General features: G+C 37.9%; 1 protein-coding gene across 15 annotated transcripts in view; it reads left to right on the top strand.

The window, feature by feature from the left end:
* Dlg5 (Discs large 5) overlaps positions 1 to 16,389 on the top strand; it is a 670,182-nt gene that overhangs the window by 479,532 nt on the left and 174,261 nt on the right. For all 15 annotated transcript variants that reach the window (XR_010852350.1, XM_067100141.1, XM_067100133.1 and 12 more), the window contains one exon: positions 13,036 to 13,214. Coding sequence is in view for 14 of the 15 variants with exons in the window: in XM_067100141.1 (XP_066956242.1) it covers positions 13,036 to 13,214 (179 nt within the window). In the remaining variant the exon portion in view is untranslated. The remainder of the gene's footprint in view (positions 1 to 13,035; positions 13,215 to 16,389) is intronic.

Raw genomic sequence — 16,389 nt, 5'->3', positions numbered from 1 at the left:
TGTTTATGTGTCAAGTACTTAGATGTGTCAGAAATGTGTATGATCTCTCTCTCTCTCTCTCTCTCTCTCTCTCTCTCTCTCTCTCTCTCTCTCTCTCTCTCTCTCTCTCTCTCTCGTGACATTGAATAAATAATATGTGGGAATGTTGTGTGTGTGTGTGTGTGTCTTGGTGCGTGTGGCGATAGATGGGAAATTTCGACCATGCGTTAAAGATCTGCTCTCGGCCATTGCAAACAAGTAACGCGAAATGCAATCTCTTACTGAAATGAGCTTGAAACGGCGAGAGACAAGGCTTTAGGCGTACTGTCGTATGAAGAAAGCCCCTCATCCTTTCTTCTCTCTCTCTCTCTCTCTCAGTTGATGGTGTATAGAAAGCTAAATAATGATTGCTAGTATTAGGTGTTAATCTCTTTGTATAACATCTTTCTCTCTCATTGATGGTGTATAGAAAGCTAAATAATGATTGCTCTCTCTCTCTCTCTCTCTCTCTCTCTCTCTCTCTCTCTCTCTCTCTCTCTCTCTCTCTCTCTCTCAGTTGATGGTGTTCTGAAAGCGTAAAAAATTATTGCTAGTATCAAGGTGTTAAGCCTTGTATACGATCTTTAATATATTCTCTCTCTCTCTCTCTCTCTCTCTCTCTCTCTCTCTCTCTCTCTCTCTCTCTCTCTCTCTCTCTCAGCTGGTGATGTAGTGAAAGCGTAAGAAATGATCGACGGCATCAGGCATTAACTTTGCATATGCTCTTACCTCTCTCTCTCTCTCTCTCTCTCTCTCTCTCTCTCTCTCTCTCTCTCTCTCTCTCTCTCTCTCTCTCTCTCTCTCTCTCTCTCTCTCTCTCGCAGTTGATGGCCTAATGAAAGCATTGGAAATGGCTCTCTGCATCAGACGTTAATTTTGTCAGATCGCTATAAAATTAAGTGCCAGTGCCATGTAAGCTCTTTGGGTGCCATAAAGTGAGAAAGATCGTCGCCATCAGGAGAAAGGAATGGCGTTCAGCAGCGCCGGAGATGAACGCTAATGCGATCAGGTACAGAACTTTTCTCAACCTTCACGGCCTTCTGTGAAACAGCCGGGAGACAGGCGAGGTTTTCTGACGTCTTGTTCTCATCCTGCTCCTCTTCCTACTGCTGCTGCTGCTACTCCTGCTGCTACTGCTGTTGCTGCTTCTACAGGTTCAGCTACTGCTGCGGATACTGCTACTGCTGCTGCTGCTGCTTATGGTGTTACTACTCCTCCGCTCGCTGCTGCTTCTGATACTGCTGCTGATGCTGCTTTTGATTCTGCTGCTGATGCTACTTCTGATACTACTGCTCTGCCATTGCTGCTGCTGTTGCATCTGTTGTTGCTGGTACTTCTACTGCTACTTCTACTTCTGCTGCTACTGCTGCTGATACTGCTGCTAATTCTGCTACTACAGCTGTTGCCGCTGCTTATCCTCCTCCTCCTCCTCCTCCTCCTCCTCCTCCTCCTCCTCCTCCTCCTCCTCCTCCTCCTCCTCCTCCTCCTCCATTTTCCATTTTCCATCTCGCTAGAATAGACATCTCTCTTGTTTCACCAACTGTCTCACAGCAAAATACTTTACCTACGAGATGTTGGCAATCACTCGTTCAATCTACACTTCATCGCAATCATGAGTCTTCTGGAGACCCTCTTGAGTGCTTAATGAAATGTGGCCTGTTAATGGTGCTCCACTTGGAGGCATTTAAGTCTCAATAGCTCTGGTTCGATGGCGCCCCTCGGCCTCAAGAGGAAAAGTTTAGTTGGACTGGACGTCCTTTTCAACTTTCATGGAAGTGTAGAAAAGTTTTTTTTTTTTTTTTATTATTGTTACTGTGATTCTTTTCTTGAAGGACGTGTTGGTAGGTTGCTGATTTTATAATTTCCCTTTCTTCAAGACTCTCTCTCTCTCTCTCTCTCTCTCTCTCTCTCTCTCTCTCTCTCTCTCTCTCTCTCTCTCTCTCTCTCTCTCTCTCTACACACACACACACATATATATATATATATATATATATATATATATATATATATATATATATATATATATATATATATTATAATTACTTAGTATAGGAAGGTAGAAAGAAGGAATATAAACAGTTCGAGGTGGAAAGAGAAAATTATATACAGAAGTATTGTAGAATAATTGAGAAGAAAAGCGACTAGAATTGTAGGTTGGGAATAAATTGTCCAACACGGAATTAACTGAAATGAGAAAGCCTAATGAACAAATGAACCTCATAATAAAAAATTCAAGTGGAGAGATAATGCACGAGGATAAAAAGAGTGAGAACCTGAAAGGCTCTAAAGTGAAGAAAAAAAAAAAAAAAGATGACTTCAATTTTGGGGATGAGTGAGTGTGTGACTGTTGAAGGGTGTCAGGAAGCCAATCAAGAGATTGAAGAATGGAAAGACATCAGGCAGCCTAGATGGATTGCAAGTGAAATGCTGTTGAAAGGTGGAGATACAGTGATTTTCAGTGGCTTAGCAGAGAATGGAATTGCAATGGGTCGGTAGGATTGGCAAGAGTAGCTGAATACTCTGTGTTCGCCCCCAAAAGGTCTGAAGGGAATAGTAGCCATATGGAGGCTGTTCAATATGATTGCTATAGATTATCTTTGAAAGAGATTTATAGTGTTTATGAGAAATGCTTGATCTGTCTCTGTGGCCCTTTAGTGTTTATGAATGGGGTAAATGAATGATTTGGATAGGAAGAAGTTGTAAATGCTATGTGTTAGGGTTAATGCTTGCAGGTGATGCAGTACCGATTGGAGGATAATGAAGAGAAATTGCAGAGGTTGCGGAAGAGTTTGAGTTTGCAAGAGGAGAAAGTTGAGAGTTAATATGAACGAGAGTTTGTTAAACCTGGTCCGTACAAAGTAAACAATTGTAGACTCTTCCATAGTGTAAGTATTAGCAAAAACAATGAACTTCGCGTGTCCATGTTTGAATAGCACTGGATAACCGCCTTAATTTACAAGTGTGTGTGTATATGTATATATATATATATATATATATATATATATATATATATATATATATATATATATATATATATATATATATATATATATATATATATATATATATATACACTTACATACATACATACATGCACACTGAATGACTTGGGTTTTATTTATCTATAACATGTACGCAGTTCATGGATGACAATGTGATCGTAATGCAAAAACTGACCTGAGTAAAGAAAAGTAATGCAAAAGCATTATTTATATAACGTTCTTTCGATCATTGTTTGTAGTATCACACCTTTGAAACATATTTGGGCCTCAGGTAAAGTATTTGACGAGAGTGGTTTGCGTAGTCCATATTTTTGTATCGAGTTTCGTATCGTTCAGAATTCGTCTTGGACCCGAGGCTTAAATTTTCCAAGTCATCCAAGGCCCATTCTCTCTCTCTCTCTCTCTCTCTCTCTCTCTCTCTCTCTCTCTCTCTCTCTCTCTCTCTCAGAAGAAACATTTTGGGAGCATTGTCCTAAATTAAATGTGCTTGATGAAACGTTTCCCTTTCTGTTGCATCTTACGTGGTTAATTGCTCCACAATTATGAACGTAATCCCTGTGGAGTTGCTTTGAAGCGTCTAAAGATTCAGGAGAATTTTAAGTCCCGCTTTATATTTTCTTTGTGTATGTGAGACCTGTTCTTGGTGTCTGTTATTATATGTTTTATATACTCGAAACGGATCTCGACTCAGTTTTCACGGTGAGTAGGTGGTCGCTATATTGCAAGATGAAAAATCGTATTCTTAACTACATCCGCTTAGATGGAGGTGACCATAAATAATAAACCACTATTAAATTTTTTTTTTTTTTTTGTCCGTAATTTAGCGTCCTTGAGCGTCATAAAATCGTTTGTTTACCACTATTGTTATATTTTTTCTCTTCTCTCTCTTCTTCTTCTTCTTCTGCGTAGTATATCTCACATCACCTTGCAACCGTGAGTGAGGTTTAAAAAAAAAAAAAAAAAAAAAGGAAGTTTGTTCACCTTTATATTACATGCAAGGGCGATACCTTGAAGAGTGGACAAGCTAGACCACGAAGGACACCAAAGAATAGTCACGATTGTTTTATTTTTCTTCCTTTTTTTTACTCTCGCTTTTATGATGCTGCTTTATCTCTCCCTTTGGGTCTTCGTCGTCTCACTCCTTATGGGTCATGTTTGAAAATGACGATTGTTATTTTCGTTACCTTGGTGCGGGTGATGTGTGAGGGAGAAGGAGGGGGGGGGGAGTAGGCGTTTGCTTTTCTGTGGGAAAGGCTTGTGCTTCTGTCTCGGTCCCCTGGACCAGATGATTGCCCCTTGATTGTGACGTCATTCTTTCCCCTCCTCCTCCTCCTCCTCCTCCTCCTCCAACCAGAACTACTTGCTCTCTCTCTCTCTCTCTCTCTCTCTCTCTCTCTCTCTCTCTCTCTCTCTCTCTCTCTCTCTCTCTCTTTATGCGTCTGTGATTTTGACATAGATACGGCATTAACGATGGAGATATGTTTTTGCGTTGTTTGCATTTTTTCCCTTTTTTTACAGATGTACATTTTTTTTTTTACAGATACGGAGAGTTAACTTGTATAAAGAAACGATTCCTGTTTCTGCAACCTAATTTAACCAGAAAAATAAAACAGTTGTGCAAAACATTGTGGCGTTTTTCAGCTATTAGTGAGTCTGGAGAATTGTTCTCTCTCTCTCTCTCTCTCTCTCTCTCTCTCTCTCTCGGGTTATTTCGAAAAAGATTAATTTCACTGGTTTAGCTTTTTTGGGCTTCGATCCCACGACACAGTCGTTTCATTGGGTTCATTCCAATTAATCATTCGCTGTTAGAAATCGATCTCATTGGTTGATTATTCCATGAGAATTGACCCTTTGGTTATTGATTATTTGTGTCCTATCTCGTAAATTATTTTTTTTTTTTATTTCAACGATTTTGTTAAAATTTTGAGGACTCAGTCTCATTGGTTGACAGTTGCAAAGTATTTGATCTCTTGGTAATTTTTTTTTTAGGGGGAGAGGGGGCCAATTACGTATTGCTGATTTTTTCCTTTTTGTGGTGATTTAATTGATTGGTTTTTAGGGGATTCGATATCATTGGTTAATTTTTTTGGGGTGGTGGGCGAGGAATAGTTAATTTGTTTTTGGGGTGGAAGGAATAGTTAGTTTTTTTCTTGGGGGAGTTTCAGAAATAATTTTTTTTAGGTGGGGCGAGGAATAGTTACGTAATTAATTTTTGGGTGGGCCTGGGGAATAGTTAATTTATTCTTTTGGGGGCTAGTTAATTTTTGTTTTAGTTAGGGTGAAGAATAGTTGATCAATTTTTCTTGGGGGTGACGGCAAGGAATAGTTAATTTATTCATTTTTGGGGGCGAGAAATAGTTCATTTTGGGGGGCGGTGTTGGCCGGTGAATAAATGTTTTTTTTTTTTTTTAATGGGGACGGGAATGACTAGTTCTCATTGGTTCATCGAGTTTTTGGGGCTGGGGGAATCAATCTATTGTTTAAAGGTTCCTTGCGATTTAATATCCGAGGTTCTATTTCCTGTAGCAGTAGCAACAACGTCATCGTTTTCTGCGTCGAAGGCCAAAATCTTGGTTGCAAAGATTTTTTTTCTTATTTTAACCATCCTGTTTTATTCTATCATTATTTCAAGCAGCGTTCGGGCCATTGACAACCAGGTCACCACCAGGCACCATTTCGTTGCTGCAATGTTTTCCATTCTCTATTGGAGATGGGCTGCTGCCCTTTTTTTTTTTTTCTTTCTTTCTTTTCTGGGTGTGCCGTTGGAAAGCCTTTGGGTTCGCAGTTTGTTACAGATAGCGCGGAAGAGGGAAAAAATATTTTCTCTCTCTGTTTTTATTATTATTTTGGGTTAACCCTCTTCTAAACGCGCAACTTTATTGATTCCTTGCTGCTTATTTCAACTGACAGGCTGTGTTATGGATTGTGGAAAACTAACGCGAAATTTGACGGCAGGGTCAATGAAAATCTGTTACCCATATGTGTATATATATATGTGTGTGTGTGTGTGTGTATGTATATATATGTATGTATGTATGTATGTATATATATATATATATATATATATATATATATATATATATTATATATATATATATATATATATATATATATATATATATATATATATATATATATATATGTGTGTGTGTGTGTGTGTTTGTATATATATCTTTATATCTTTCACTCATTATGTGTTGAAGTCAGTGGCATTATTTGCAGAGTATATATATATATATATATATATATATATATATATATATATATATATATATATATATATATATATATATATATATATATATATATATATATATATATATATATATATATATATATATATATATAGAGCTAATAGTCAAGCACTTACAGTAGAAGCAGCAACTATATGTTGATTTGTTTACAAGTTTCATTGTGCGTATGTCTCTTGTTTATCGAGAGAGAGAGAAAAAAAAAAGAGAGGCAAATTTACTGTTGTGTTGAATCCAGTCCACAACACCTTTTGTCATTTGGTTTTGTTCTTCAGGGACTGTACTTACACCGCTGACGGTAGTGGTGTTTTACGCCATTCCCCGAGGGCGTGTGGCCTCAAAATTCCCCTCCCATGACCACCTCCGCCTCCTCCCTCCCACCCCTCAAACAGACTTACATACGTACACACACACACACACACACCAGGTAAAACCACCGGCGCCGTCGCCACACGTATCAAGCGTCCGTGCGAACTGCGTGTTGTGTGTGTGCGTGTGTGTGTTTTTGTGTGTATATGTATGTGTTTGTACATAATAGTGTCTTCAGTGTCATTGCTGGTGACTGCTGAGGCAGTAGTGGTGGAAGAGTAGTTGTTGTAAGATATTCGCTCAAGGATTAAGAATAAGTCCTAATACAGCACCGCTGTCTATCCGTTATCAAAAGGATTGTTGTGCTTTTTGCGTAGTGTTCGTTGTTCACTATTCTCCTCCCTCACTGCACCATACGCCATAGAGTTAATTTCCCCATTCTTTTTTTTTTTTTTGTTCTGAATTCGGCTGCAAATCCTCTCCGATCCTCTTCGCTGAGGTGGAATATTTATGATGACATCAGTCATAAAGTCGAGAGCGACGCCAGGAAATAACGCTTGGCCGTATGTGCTTTATGGTGAGGTTAGCGAGGTAGAGTGGTTGATGTGAATAGAAAGAAAAAGGAATAATAAAAGAAAACAAAAAAGGGCTCATTTACTCCCTCTCCCTCTCTCTCTCTCTCTCTCGTATCCTATGAGTCCTCGTGTTCGGAAGAACTTTTGAGAGGGTCCGTGGATTCTTCTCTCCGTCTTCTCTATCACCGAATCGCCAGAGACAACATCCAGCCCGAGGTTCTGGTTTTGTCAAGAGACGCTCGGGATTATATCTGAGGGCGCTCCTTCGCCAGTCACGAGTAGACGATGTCAAAACTTGGAGCAGGAGGAGAAGGAGGAAGGCTGAGGTAATGTCTCCTTCGGGAAGCTGCTGGAAGAAGAAAGCTTTGGTGGGTGGAAGGAAGGAAGGTTCTAAGAGGTGGTGGTGGGCGTCTTCCTTTTTTTTTTTTTTTTAGGGATTTTGAAATGATTCTGGTTGTGGGATCTGTTTTATTTATATTCCCTAATATTTTTATTCCGTTTCGTTTCTTTTGAATGCTTTTGGTCATAAGCCTTGTGATAAATGTTATCCTTCTATTTTTAACAGGTAAAACACGAACAAAATACTTGAATTAGAGAAGTGAAATTTCTAATATTTTAGAGGTTAAAGATACCTCGTGTGAATGCTGCTTTCAAGTGCTTTTAGTTTTCACGTGCGCTCATGCATCCGGTAGCCATGCGCTTCCGGTGGTCTAACCTCTTCCACCACCCCCTCTCTCTTTCCCCCTTCCTCCCTTTAAAAAAAAGTTTTTCAACCTTTCACTCACGTCTTGCCCGTGTACTTCTCGTCTTCTAGTTTTGTGTGCATTGACAAAAAGTTGAGAGAGTGACTTAAGAATTGATCAGCTTTATGAAAAATAGGATGACGGAGAAAAATAATGACAGGAGGCTTTTCTTCTTGTGCAGTTGGGAAACTTTTTATTCTTCCTTTTCATCTTCACCTGCGTGTGAACAGTTGAATAAAATGGGGAGTATATTACGTTACTATATCTGTCCTGTTAAACCTTGATGGTGGATCTGGTTACTCTCGACGTGAAATATCCATAAGGAATCTTTGCTTACAGTTTAGGGGTTAATGTTTTTGTTTTTCCATCCGCATTCGTTCCCTCTTGATTACGAGTTCTTAGTCGTTATGCGTATTCTTTTCTTGTGAGCGAGTTCCGACTGATATGTTAAAGCAAGAGTTCTCAAGAGTATTTCTTCGTAGTCATTCCAACAGCGAGAAGGAGGCGATTCCAGGAAAACTCTTTTAAATATTGAAATTTTCTCACAAAGGGTCGGTCGAGATCCGGTTGAGTCTGGTTAATGGCGAAACGTTTGGCTTGTGTTGATGCTTTCCAGTGACTAACGATATTTGAAAAGAAGGCCATACTTTTCTTTTTATGGAAACTTGCAATCAACGGTCGGCAGATTAGAAAGGCATGAAGTGGAAATGTAACTTGACAGTGACAAGTTCCTTTGAGTAAATAATCAGTTCATTGTCATTGCAACGTGCATAAAGATAGTTATCAAATTTAAATAAATTTCCCAAAAAACTTTAACCAGATTAAAACATAAATATATACCAAATCATCTAGATTAGTATAGTCGGAATGACAAAGCAAGATTAAGGTGTAACAGACCTAACATGGCTGTGGAGCCGATTTGACAGGGGTTATTTTTATATGGGAAAATCATTTCAAATGACAGAGTACTATAACCTCATGGTGGATGAAAAAGTTAAGTATACCTTAGTGTAAGTGCATGAGAGTAGTTGGCAATAAGTGGTAATGAATTTGAAATTACCTGAAGGCAAGATAAATTTGAATATAAATATATATATATATATATATATATATATATATATATATATATATATATATATTTTTATATATATACAGTATATATAAATGTATATAAATGTGTGTCTGTGTGTTTCTTCTTAAAGGTATAGAACAAACTCGTGATATACCAACATTTGCTGACGAGACATCCATTTCACTGTAAATTTTAAAGAGCTGTTTGTAATACAAGCTTGATTTGAATTCTCTAAGTGAAAATGTAATTATAGTAAAACTTTTAAAGACTGAAACAGAGAGAGAGAAAATTTTAGCGTCTAGATGTGAGATTAAACTGGCATTATATCTTTATCTTTAATCTAACCCTTAAGAGTTTTCTTCAACTAACTTTCTTACTGAGTGATGTACAAACTTCAATTATTTATATATTTATATATATACACATATGCATATATACATATATATACTTATAAATAAATAAATATATACTGTATATATACACACCCATATGTATACTTATAAATAAATAAGATGTATATATTATATATATTGTATACATACATACATACACATACAAACATATATACATGCAGCACACTTGGGTCGATGGAGTGAGAATGTTGAAGGTTTGTTGAATGTGGAAAGCAGTAAATAGGCTGAGCTGGCTGATGCCCAATGGAGTGGGGGAGGGGGAAGGGGGGGCAATCTTATCGGAAGTTTGAGAATGCTTTGGGAAGCGGCTCTCGATGACGTAGGAAAGGGCACTGAAGGGTTGAAGAACGGCAGAATACATGCTGTTGGTGTGATTACAAATGACATGCCCCGTAGGGGGATAGTGCCGTCAGCGTACCTCACGTGGTGCACTGTAGACATCATTACTTAAGGGTCTTTGCAACGTCCCTTCGGCCCTTAGCTGCAATCTCTTTTATTCCTTTTACTGTACCACCGTTCGTACCCTCTTTCTTCCATCTGACTTTCCACTCTCTCTAACAGTTGTTTCATTGTGCAACTGCGAGGTTTTCCTCCTGTTGAACCTTTCTGTCAATATCCCTTTCAACACTGAATGACTTCATGGGTCCCAGCGTTTGGCCTTTGAGGCCAAAGTGCTGGAGAAGTGAGAAAAGTATGATAATTGTTCCTTTGTGGTGACAGAGGTGACTAAAACTAATGATATGGTCATATCATTGCTTATTCTGCCATGGAAGGTGTATAGTAGGATTTTAATTAAGAAAGTAAGGCAGTTGGTAGAAGGATTGTTGAATTAAGAAAGATTAGTTTTTGGAAGATTAGAAATCAATAGTTAGGCAGTATTCACTGTGTAGAAGATGTATGGTTTAGAAGATTAGATTGTTGATAGGGCTTTAAGATTGTGTGTATATTATATATATATATATATATATATATATATATATATATATATATATATATATATATATATATATATATATATATATATATATATATGATAGAAATAATCAGCACACAATCACGTGTGTGTGTGAACAGAAATAAATTTCTGACTCACATCAGGATCGAACCCAGGTCTTTCAGTGGAAAGTCTGGGGAAAACACGCTGGTATTCAAGCAGGTAGCGTGCCCAGGTAATTCCTTGTGTGCAGTGGCACTCGGGTTCCAACTTCTTTTATGACTTGTGTGGCCTAGTGGGCAACGCCCTTGCCTTTCAATTGAAAGAGCCGGGTTCGATCCTTATGTGAGTCAGAAATTTATATATATAAATCTTCAATACCGTACATCCTCTACACAGCGAATACTGCCCAACTATTGATTCTGTCAAAAACCCTCTTTCTTAAACAATCCTATCAAATGCCTTACTTTCTTTTATATATATATATATATATATATATATATATATTTGTGTGTGTGTGTGTGTGTATATATACTACAGTGTAATGTTTAGTGCTACAAGTGAAAACTAATAATGTTTAGCGAGAATGTGGATTAAATATAAGTTCGGCGTTTACGGGAGATATTGTGATTTCGATAAGTTTATTTATTGACATGTTTACGAGCACCTAACTTGAAGAAAGTCTCTCTCTCTCTCTCTCTCTCTCTCTCTCTCTCTCTCTCTATATATACTGTTCATGGCTGACCGAACAGCTTTGCATGGTAGGCTAAGTGCTTCTCCCTTCGTCAAGTCCACATCATAGTAATGCGTTTCCTAAGAGTTCAACATAACGGTGATGGAGAACAATTTCATGCGACTAAGGGCTTTTGGGCGGTGGTGGGGGGTGGGGTGTAACTACTCCGGGTGGGGATAAAGGGAAGGGGGGCGTCATGATTAAGGATGTTGGGGGTGGAGTTTTGGGAGCGGGAGGGAGAGAGGGGCGTGTGTGACACGAACAGGCCCCGCCCTCTTTTGGCGATGCGTCATCGGTAGCAATTACAGACGTAAGGATGGATTTTTTTTTTTTTTTTTTTTTTTTTTTTTCTCAAGGTCCGCAGGAAAGCCGTCGTGTTTTCTTGAGTTATGAGTCCCCGATCTCTTGTGAGTCTTCCATTTTTTCTTCCCTGTTATTAACGATATATGCAGCTCATTAGTTCTTTGTAATTTTTAAATTGCCAAAAAGCCCCTTGTACTTCAACCTCTCGGAAAGAAATTGTAAGTATATATGTATGTGTAGAATGTGCTCCGTTTTGTACAGATTATCTTTTTTAGCGTTTAAGTCATTTTGATGTTGATTTTATACCAGAGATGCATTATGTTAGGAATCAACTTCGCTACAGCATTATGTTAGGAATCAACTTAGCTACAGTATTCTAGTACTGACAAATGATTTGACATTTGAACTGTAAAGCTATGCTGTAAATGTTAAACGAAGATGTCTGGACATTGCAGAGTTAAATTGAGTTTATGCCATTTAGTGGGCGACATGCTGGTAATCACTGGAAACTTTCCCTCATTTTTCTTCTTGATCTGATCTCCTCGGATCCGTGCGCTACAACCAGAGGTAAAATCTAAGCCACCAAGCTGCATCGTGGGGATTTGGGAAGCTTTGGGTCTGCTAAGAATGAGAAAATCTCCCCCCCCCCCTCCCGCCCTTCCTCCCTCCCAGAGTTTGAAATGAGACTCTTCTCTGCCAGGATCTTTTACGAAAAGGTGGGAGATGATGATGGTGATGATGATGATGATGGCGTCTCAGGTTCTTCAAACGGACGAGATTTTGGGGGTTATTATAAGTCTCATGGAGTAATGGAAATGAACGCCAAGACGAATGGTTCCGAGAGAAGTGAATTCAGGGGTGAAACGAAGTCAAGATTCCTCTGTTTATTGCAAAGCTTGGTGGTGGCCGGATTTTATACTCTCTTTCTATCTCTCTCTTTATTTAAAAAATGAAAAACACGAGTACTGAGACCTCTCTTGGCATGCGACCTTCCCCCCCCCCTCCCGTTGTCTTTGTGCTGGCCTTAGATGCTATATTTGTAATATGGGTCTTCTTTTCGTAATGTCTTGGGTTATCACTTGTTTTTCCTCTTGTTTGCGCTGTTTTCATTTCTTGTTGTCGGCAGATTTTCCTCTTTTCCTTTTTCGAGTGTTTTGAGTGCATTTTGGTGCCCGTTTTATAGAGGTACGGATTTCTTTTCGAAGAATGGTAAATTCCAGTCTGAAAAATGCATATTTTATTTTGAATTATGGCTGATTTTTGTAATATGATAAATATGTTTTTCATTTTTGAGTATGAAAAATCAATTTTTAACTTTTTTACAGAAATGAAATCAAGAAATATATTTTTCTCCCTACTTTTTCTGCTTAATTGTTTATACTTACGATTAATATTTGATCCATTTATAAGGCAATATTACGACTAGGCCTACAATATTTCCATACGATCAGAAATCCCTCCCTCCCTCCAAATTTCATTTTTAAAGGAATCTTGTGTCAGCATTCTCTTTAGAAGTGAATTACGTGTTGTGTATAATGTGTCTGCGGTGTTCTCGATGTTGATGTTGTGTTGCTAACGATGTCCTCTAGATGTTTTAATTGTACTGCGAGATGACATTACATTTATTATGACTCTAACCAATTTTCCTTTCCTCTCTCTCCCTCCCTTCTCGGGATGCGCAGGTTCCTTGGCGGGGCTGACGAGCGACAGTGAGTGCGACGACAAGAAGAGTTCCGCGTCGTCTACAGGCGGCGATCGCCCCTTCCCGTCGGCCTCCCCGCAACCGCAAGGTGCCGTCGTCAGCACTCACGACTACAACATGGAGCAAAGCAATGTGGCGCTTCTGAAGGCGGAGCTCAAGGTAAGAAGGCCTCTCTCGGGGCATTTGTTGGTTTGCAACTTTTCACTTTTTTTTTTTTTTTTTAGGGGGCAAAATATCTCTTTATTGTATGGAGATATTCGTAGTTTTCAGGCGATTTACCTTATTGTATAAGAACACTGATTAGGTGCTTCTTCATTTTCGGATAAGTACACTGATTAGGTACTTCTTCATTTTCGTCAATACGTCTTGGCCCTACCCCTTTTTGGATGTGTAATGGAATTAACAAGAAGAAAAAAAAATCGCTATGTCAGGGCTTGCGCAGGAATCGCCTATCTTCTCTGCTTTTACCACGTATTGTATGCTGTGCATTTGGGTACGAGTTGAAAATCAAAGGTAATCTTTAATTGCAGTGCACTGACAGGAAAACCGAAAAAGAAAAATCAAAATTTCTTGTAAAGTGAGGAAATATGTGCTTATTAGCGCATTTGTTATGCTTAAAAGACATGTCGCGTGATGACTTCTGAACATTGTTCTAACATATGTTTAATAGTTTTCCAGCATGTTTTATTTTTGGCCTACGTTACGGTTTTTATGCTAATTTCCTCCAGATTTTTTTATGGGTTAAGTCACTGCAGTCCTGTAAGGCTAAAACGTATAGATTCTGTTTTACAGTAACCTTCATATAATAGCAGGGCGCTTTCTTTCCGTTGTGTTTATTTCTGGTTACAGTTCATCATGACAGCGGAAAAGAAACCTTTTATATCATTTTGTTGATTATTTAGGAACTACAGGATACTTATCCTTCAGTGCTCTTTGAGATCGAAGCCCTTCCACGGTAAGAAGAGCAGGAGGACTCCCGCCTCTTTTTCGAGCTCGACATTCGATTCCCATTCCAGCGGAACTTGTAGGAATCAGTCAGTTGTGAAGGAAGGAGCCTTCCAGTTTTTCTTTCTCATGCACGGCCAGGTCCTCCGTCTTGAATTCTTCTCTAATTTATTATGCGATCGGGAAGAGGTTTCTTGCGATACAACACGCAGGTCACTGAGTATTTTAGTGGACATTAGTAGCAGAACATTTCTTTACAGAAATATCAATATATCATTATATATATATATATATATATATATATATATATATATATATATATATATAAGATAAAATATATGGCCCATAAAACACTATTTGAACATTGCCACCATATATTTCGAGCACTTCCTTCTGTGCCCCGGTTCACTGGTAAAATATGGACAGGTGAAATGTTACAAGAATATATATACAAAGCAGAACAGGGCCACAGAAGGAAGTGCTCGAAATATATGGTTGCAACGTTCAAATAGTGTTTTATGGGCCTTTTTATCTTCATATTATACTGTGGTATTACAATAAAGACATTCATATATATATATATATATATATATATATATATATATATATATATATATATATATGATTATTATCACTTTTGTATATTCATTTATCACACATTATAAAAATATATATTATGTAGGTATGACCGGTTTCGATTTATTTCATATTAACCAATGGCTTGGAAATAAAAGTCGAAACCGGTCAGAGATATATATATATATATATATATATATATATATATTATATATATTATATATATATATATATATATATATATATATATATATATATATATATATATATATATATATATATACATATATATATAGTAGTGTGTGTGTGTGAGACTTTGATACAGTAACTAATTGCCGATTGCCTTGCCAGTATGCAATGTATATCCAAGAGAGAGAGAGGGTTTAGATGAAAGGGTGAGAGTATGATTGCTCCTTTGCATAAGGGGACTGGAGTAGGGATGATTGAGAGAACTTTAACGGTGAAACAACACGACTTCGTATTCCTTGGAAAATGAAAAGGTAGGGTTCGGAGAAAGCAAGACGTAATAGAAGGATTGGTAAGGGAAGGGACGACGGTAAATGCTGAATGGTTATTCCGCGTTTGTAATGAAATAGTTGCGTTAGAAGATTGAGAGAGAAGTGAGAAACTGGTCTGGAGAACCTGGATGTAGAGAAATTCTTACGTTATTGATAGGGAATCTGTAGAGTGTTGAGGATATCTTGCATAGAAGGTAATTAAAAATGTATTAAAGTTATTTAGATAAAGCTTTCTCTAAATAGACTGACCACAGTACAGCATATACGGAAGAACGGAAAATAGCAAGTAATGAATCCACAAGCAAACGTCAACATGCCTAAAAGAAAAATAAATAAATAAATAAGTAAATTAAATAAGAATAAGAAGAAAATAAAATAAAAAAGGCTTAAGGTAGTGGTAATTGGTGATTTTAAATGAGATTATAGCTCTCCAGAAAAAGTTAAGTATACCTTAGTTTAACCAGACCACTGAGCTGATTAACAGCTCTCCTACGGCTGGCCCGAAGGATTAGATTCATTTTACGTGGCTTAGAACCAATCGGTTACCTAGCAACGGGACCTGCAGCTTATTGTGGAATCCGAACCACATTATAACGAGAAATGAATTTCTATCACCAGAAATAAATTCCTCTTATTCTTCATTGGCCGCTCGGAGATTCGAACTCGCGGCCAGGAGAGTGCTAGCTGAGAACGGAACCCACTCTCCCAACGAACAACTATAGCTCTCCAGAAACATGCTCAGTATCAGTAATATGCCGGGAAGCCCATCCCACAGTTATATTGAAAATAATAAAAAAAGATAAAAAAAATCCAGATTGTGGCTAGGAGTGCTCAGTAAAGCAAGAAGCCCCGCACTTTAGGTGCTGATGGAAGTTCATTGCGGAAGTAGGACTTAATGATCATAATTTATCATTGTCTGCATAAAAAAAAAGAAAGAAAGCGGGAGCTGGTACCACTAAGAGGTACTTGTACCGTAATCGTCGTCGGTATGTAAGAAGCGAGGTGAATGGTACCTAGTTTTTGGGGATATTAGAAGAAAATAAATATTGGCTTTGAAGGTCATATCGAACGTTGTCAAACATTCAGAATCATTAAATGAACTAAAGTTGTCCAGGCAAAATAAATACTTATATCTTGTATTTATCGCTTTGTGTGGTTATGTAGTTTTTTCATGAATATGGTTATGTTTCAGTATTGGCTTTGCTCTATTCTTATCCTTCGTTGAATTTGGTGTAAATAATTATTAATATTATTTTGATCATTTACTGAAAGTTCAAACTTGGTGCAAATACTTT

The sequence above is a fragment of the Macrobrachium rosenbergii genome, chromosome 4 (assembly GCF_040412425.1).
Source record: "Macrobrachium rosenbergii isolate ZJJX-2024 chromosome 4, ASM4041242v1, whole genome shotgun sequence".
Lineage (NCBI taxonomy): Eukaryota > Metazoa > Arthropoda > Malacostraca > Decapoda > Palaemonidae > Macrobrachium > Macrobrachium rosenbergii.
Note: the sequence above shows the minus strand (reverse complement) of the source record. Positions and strands in the feature narration are given on the sequence as shown.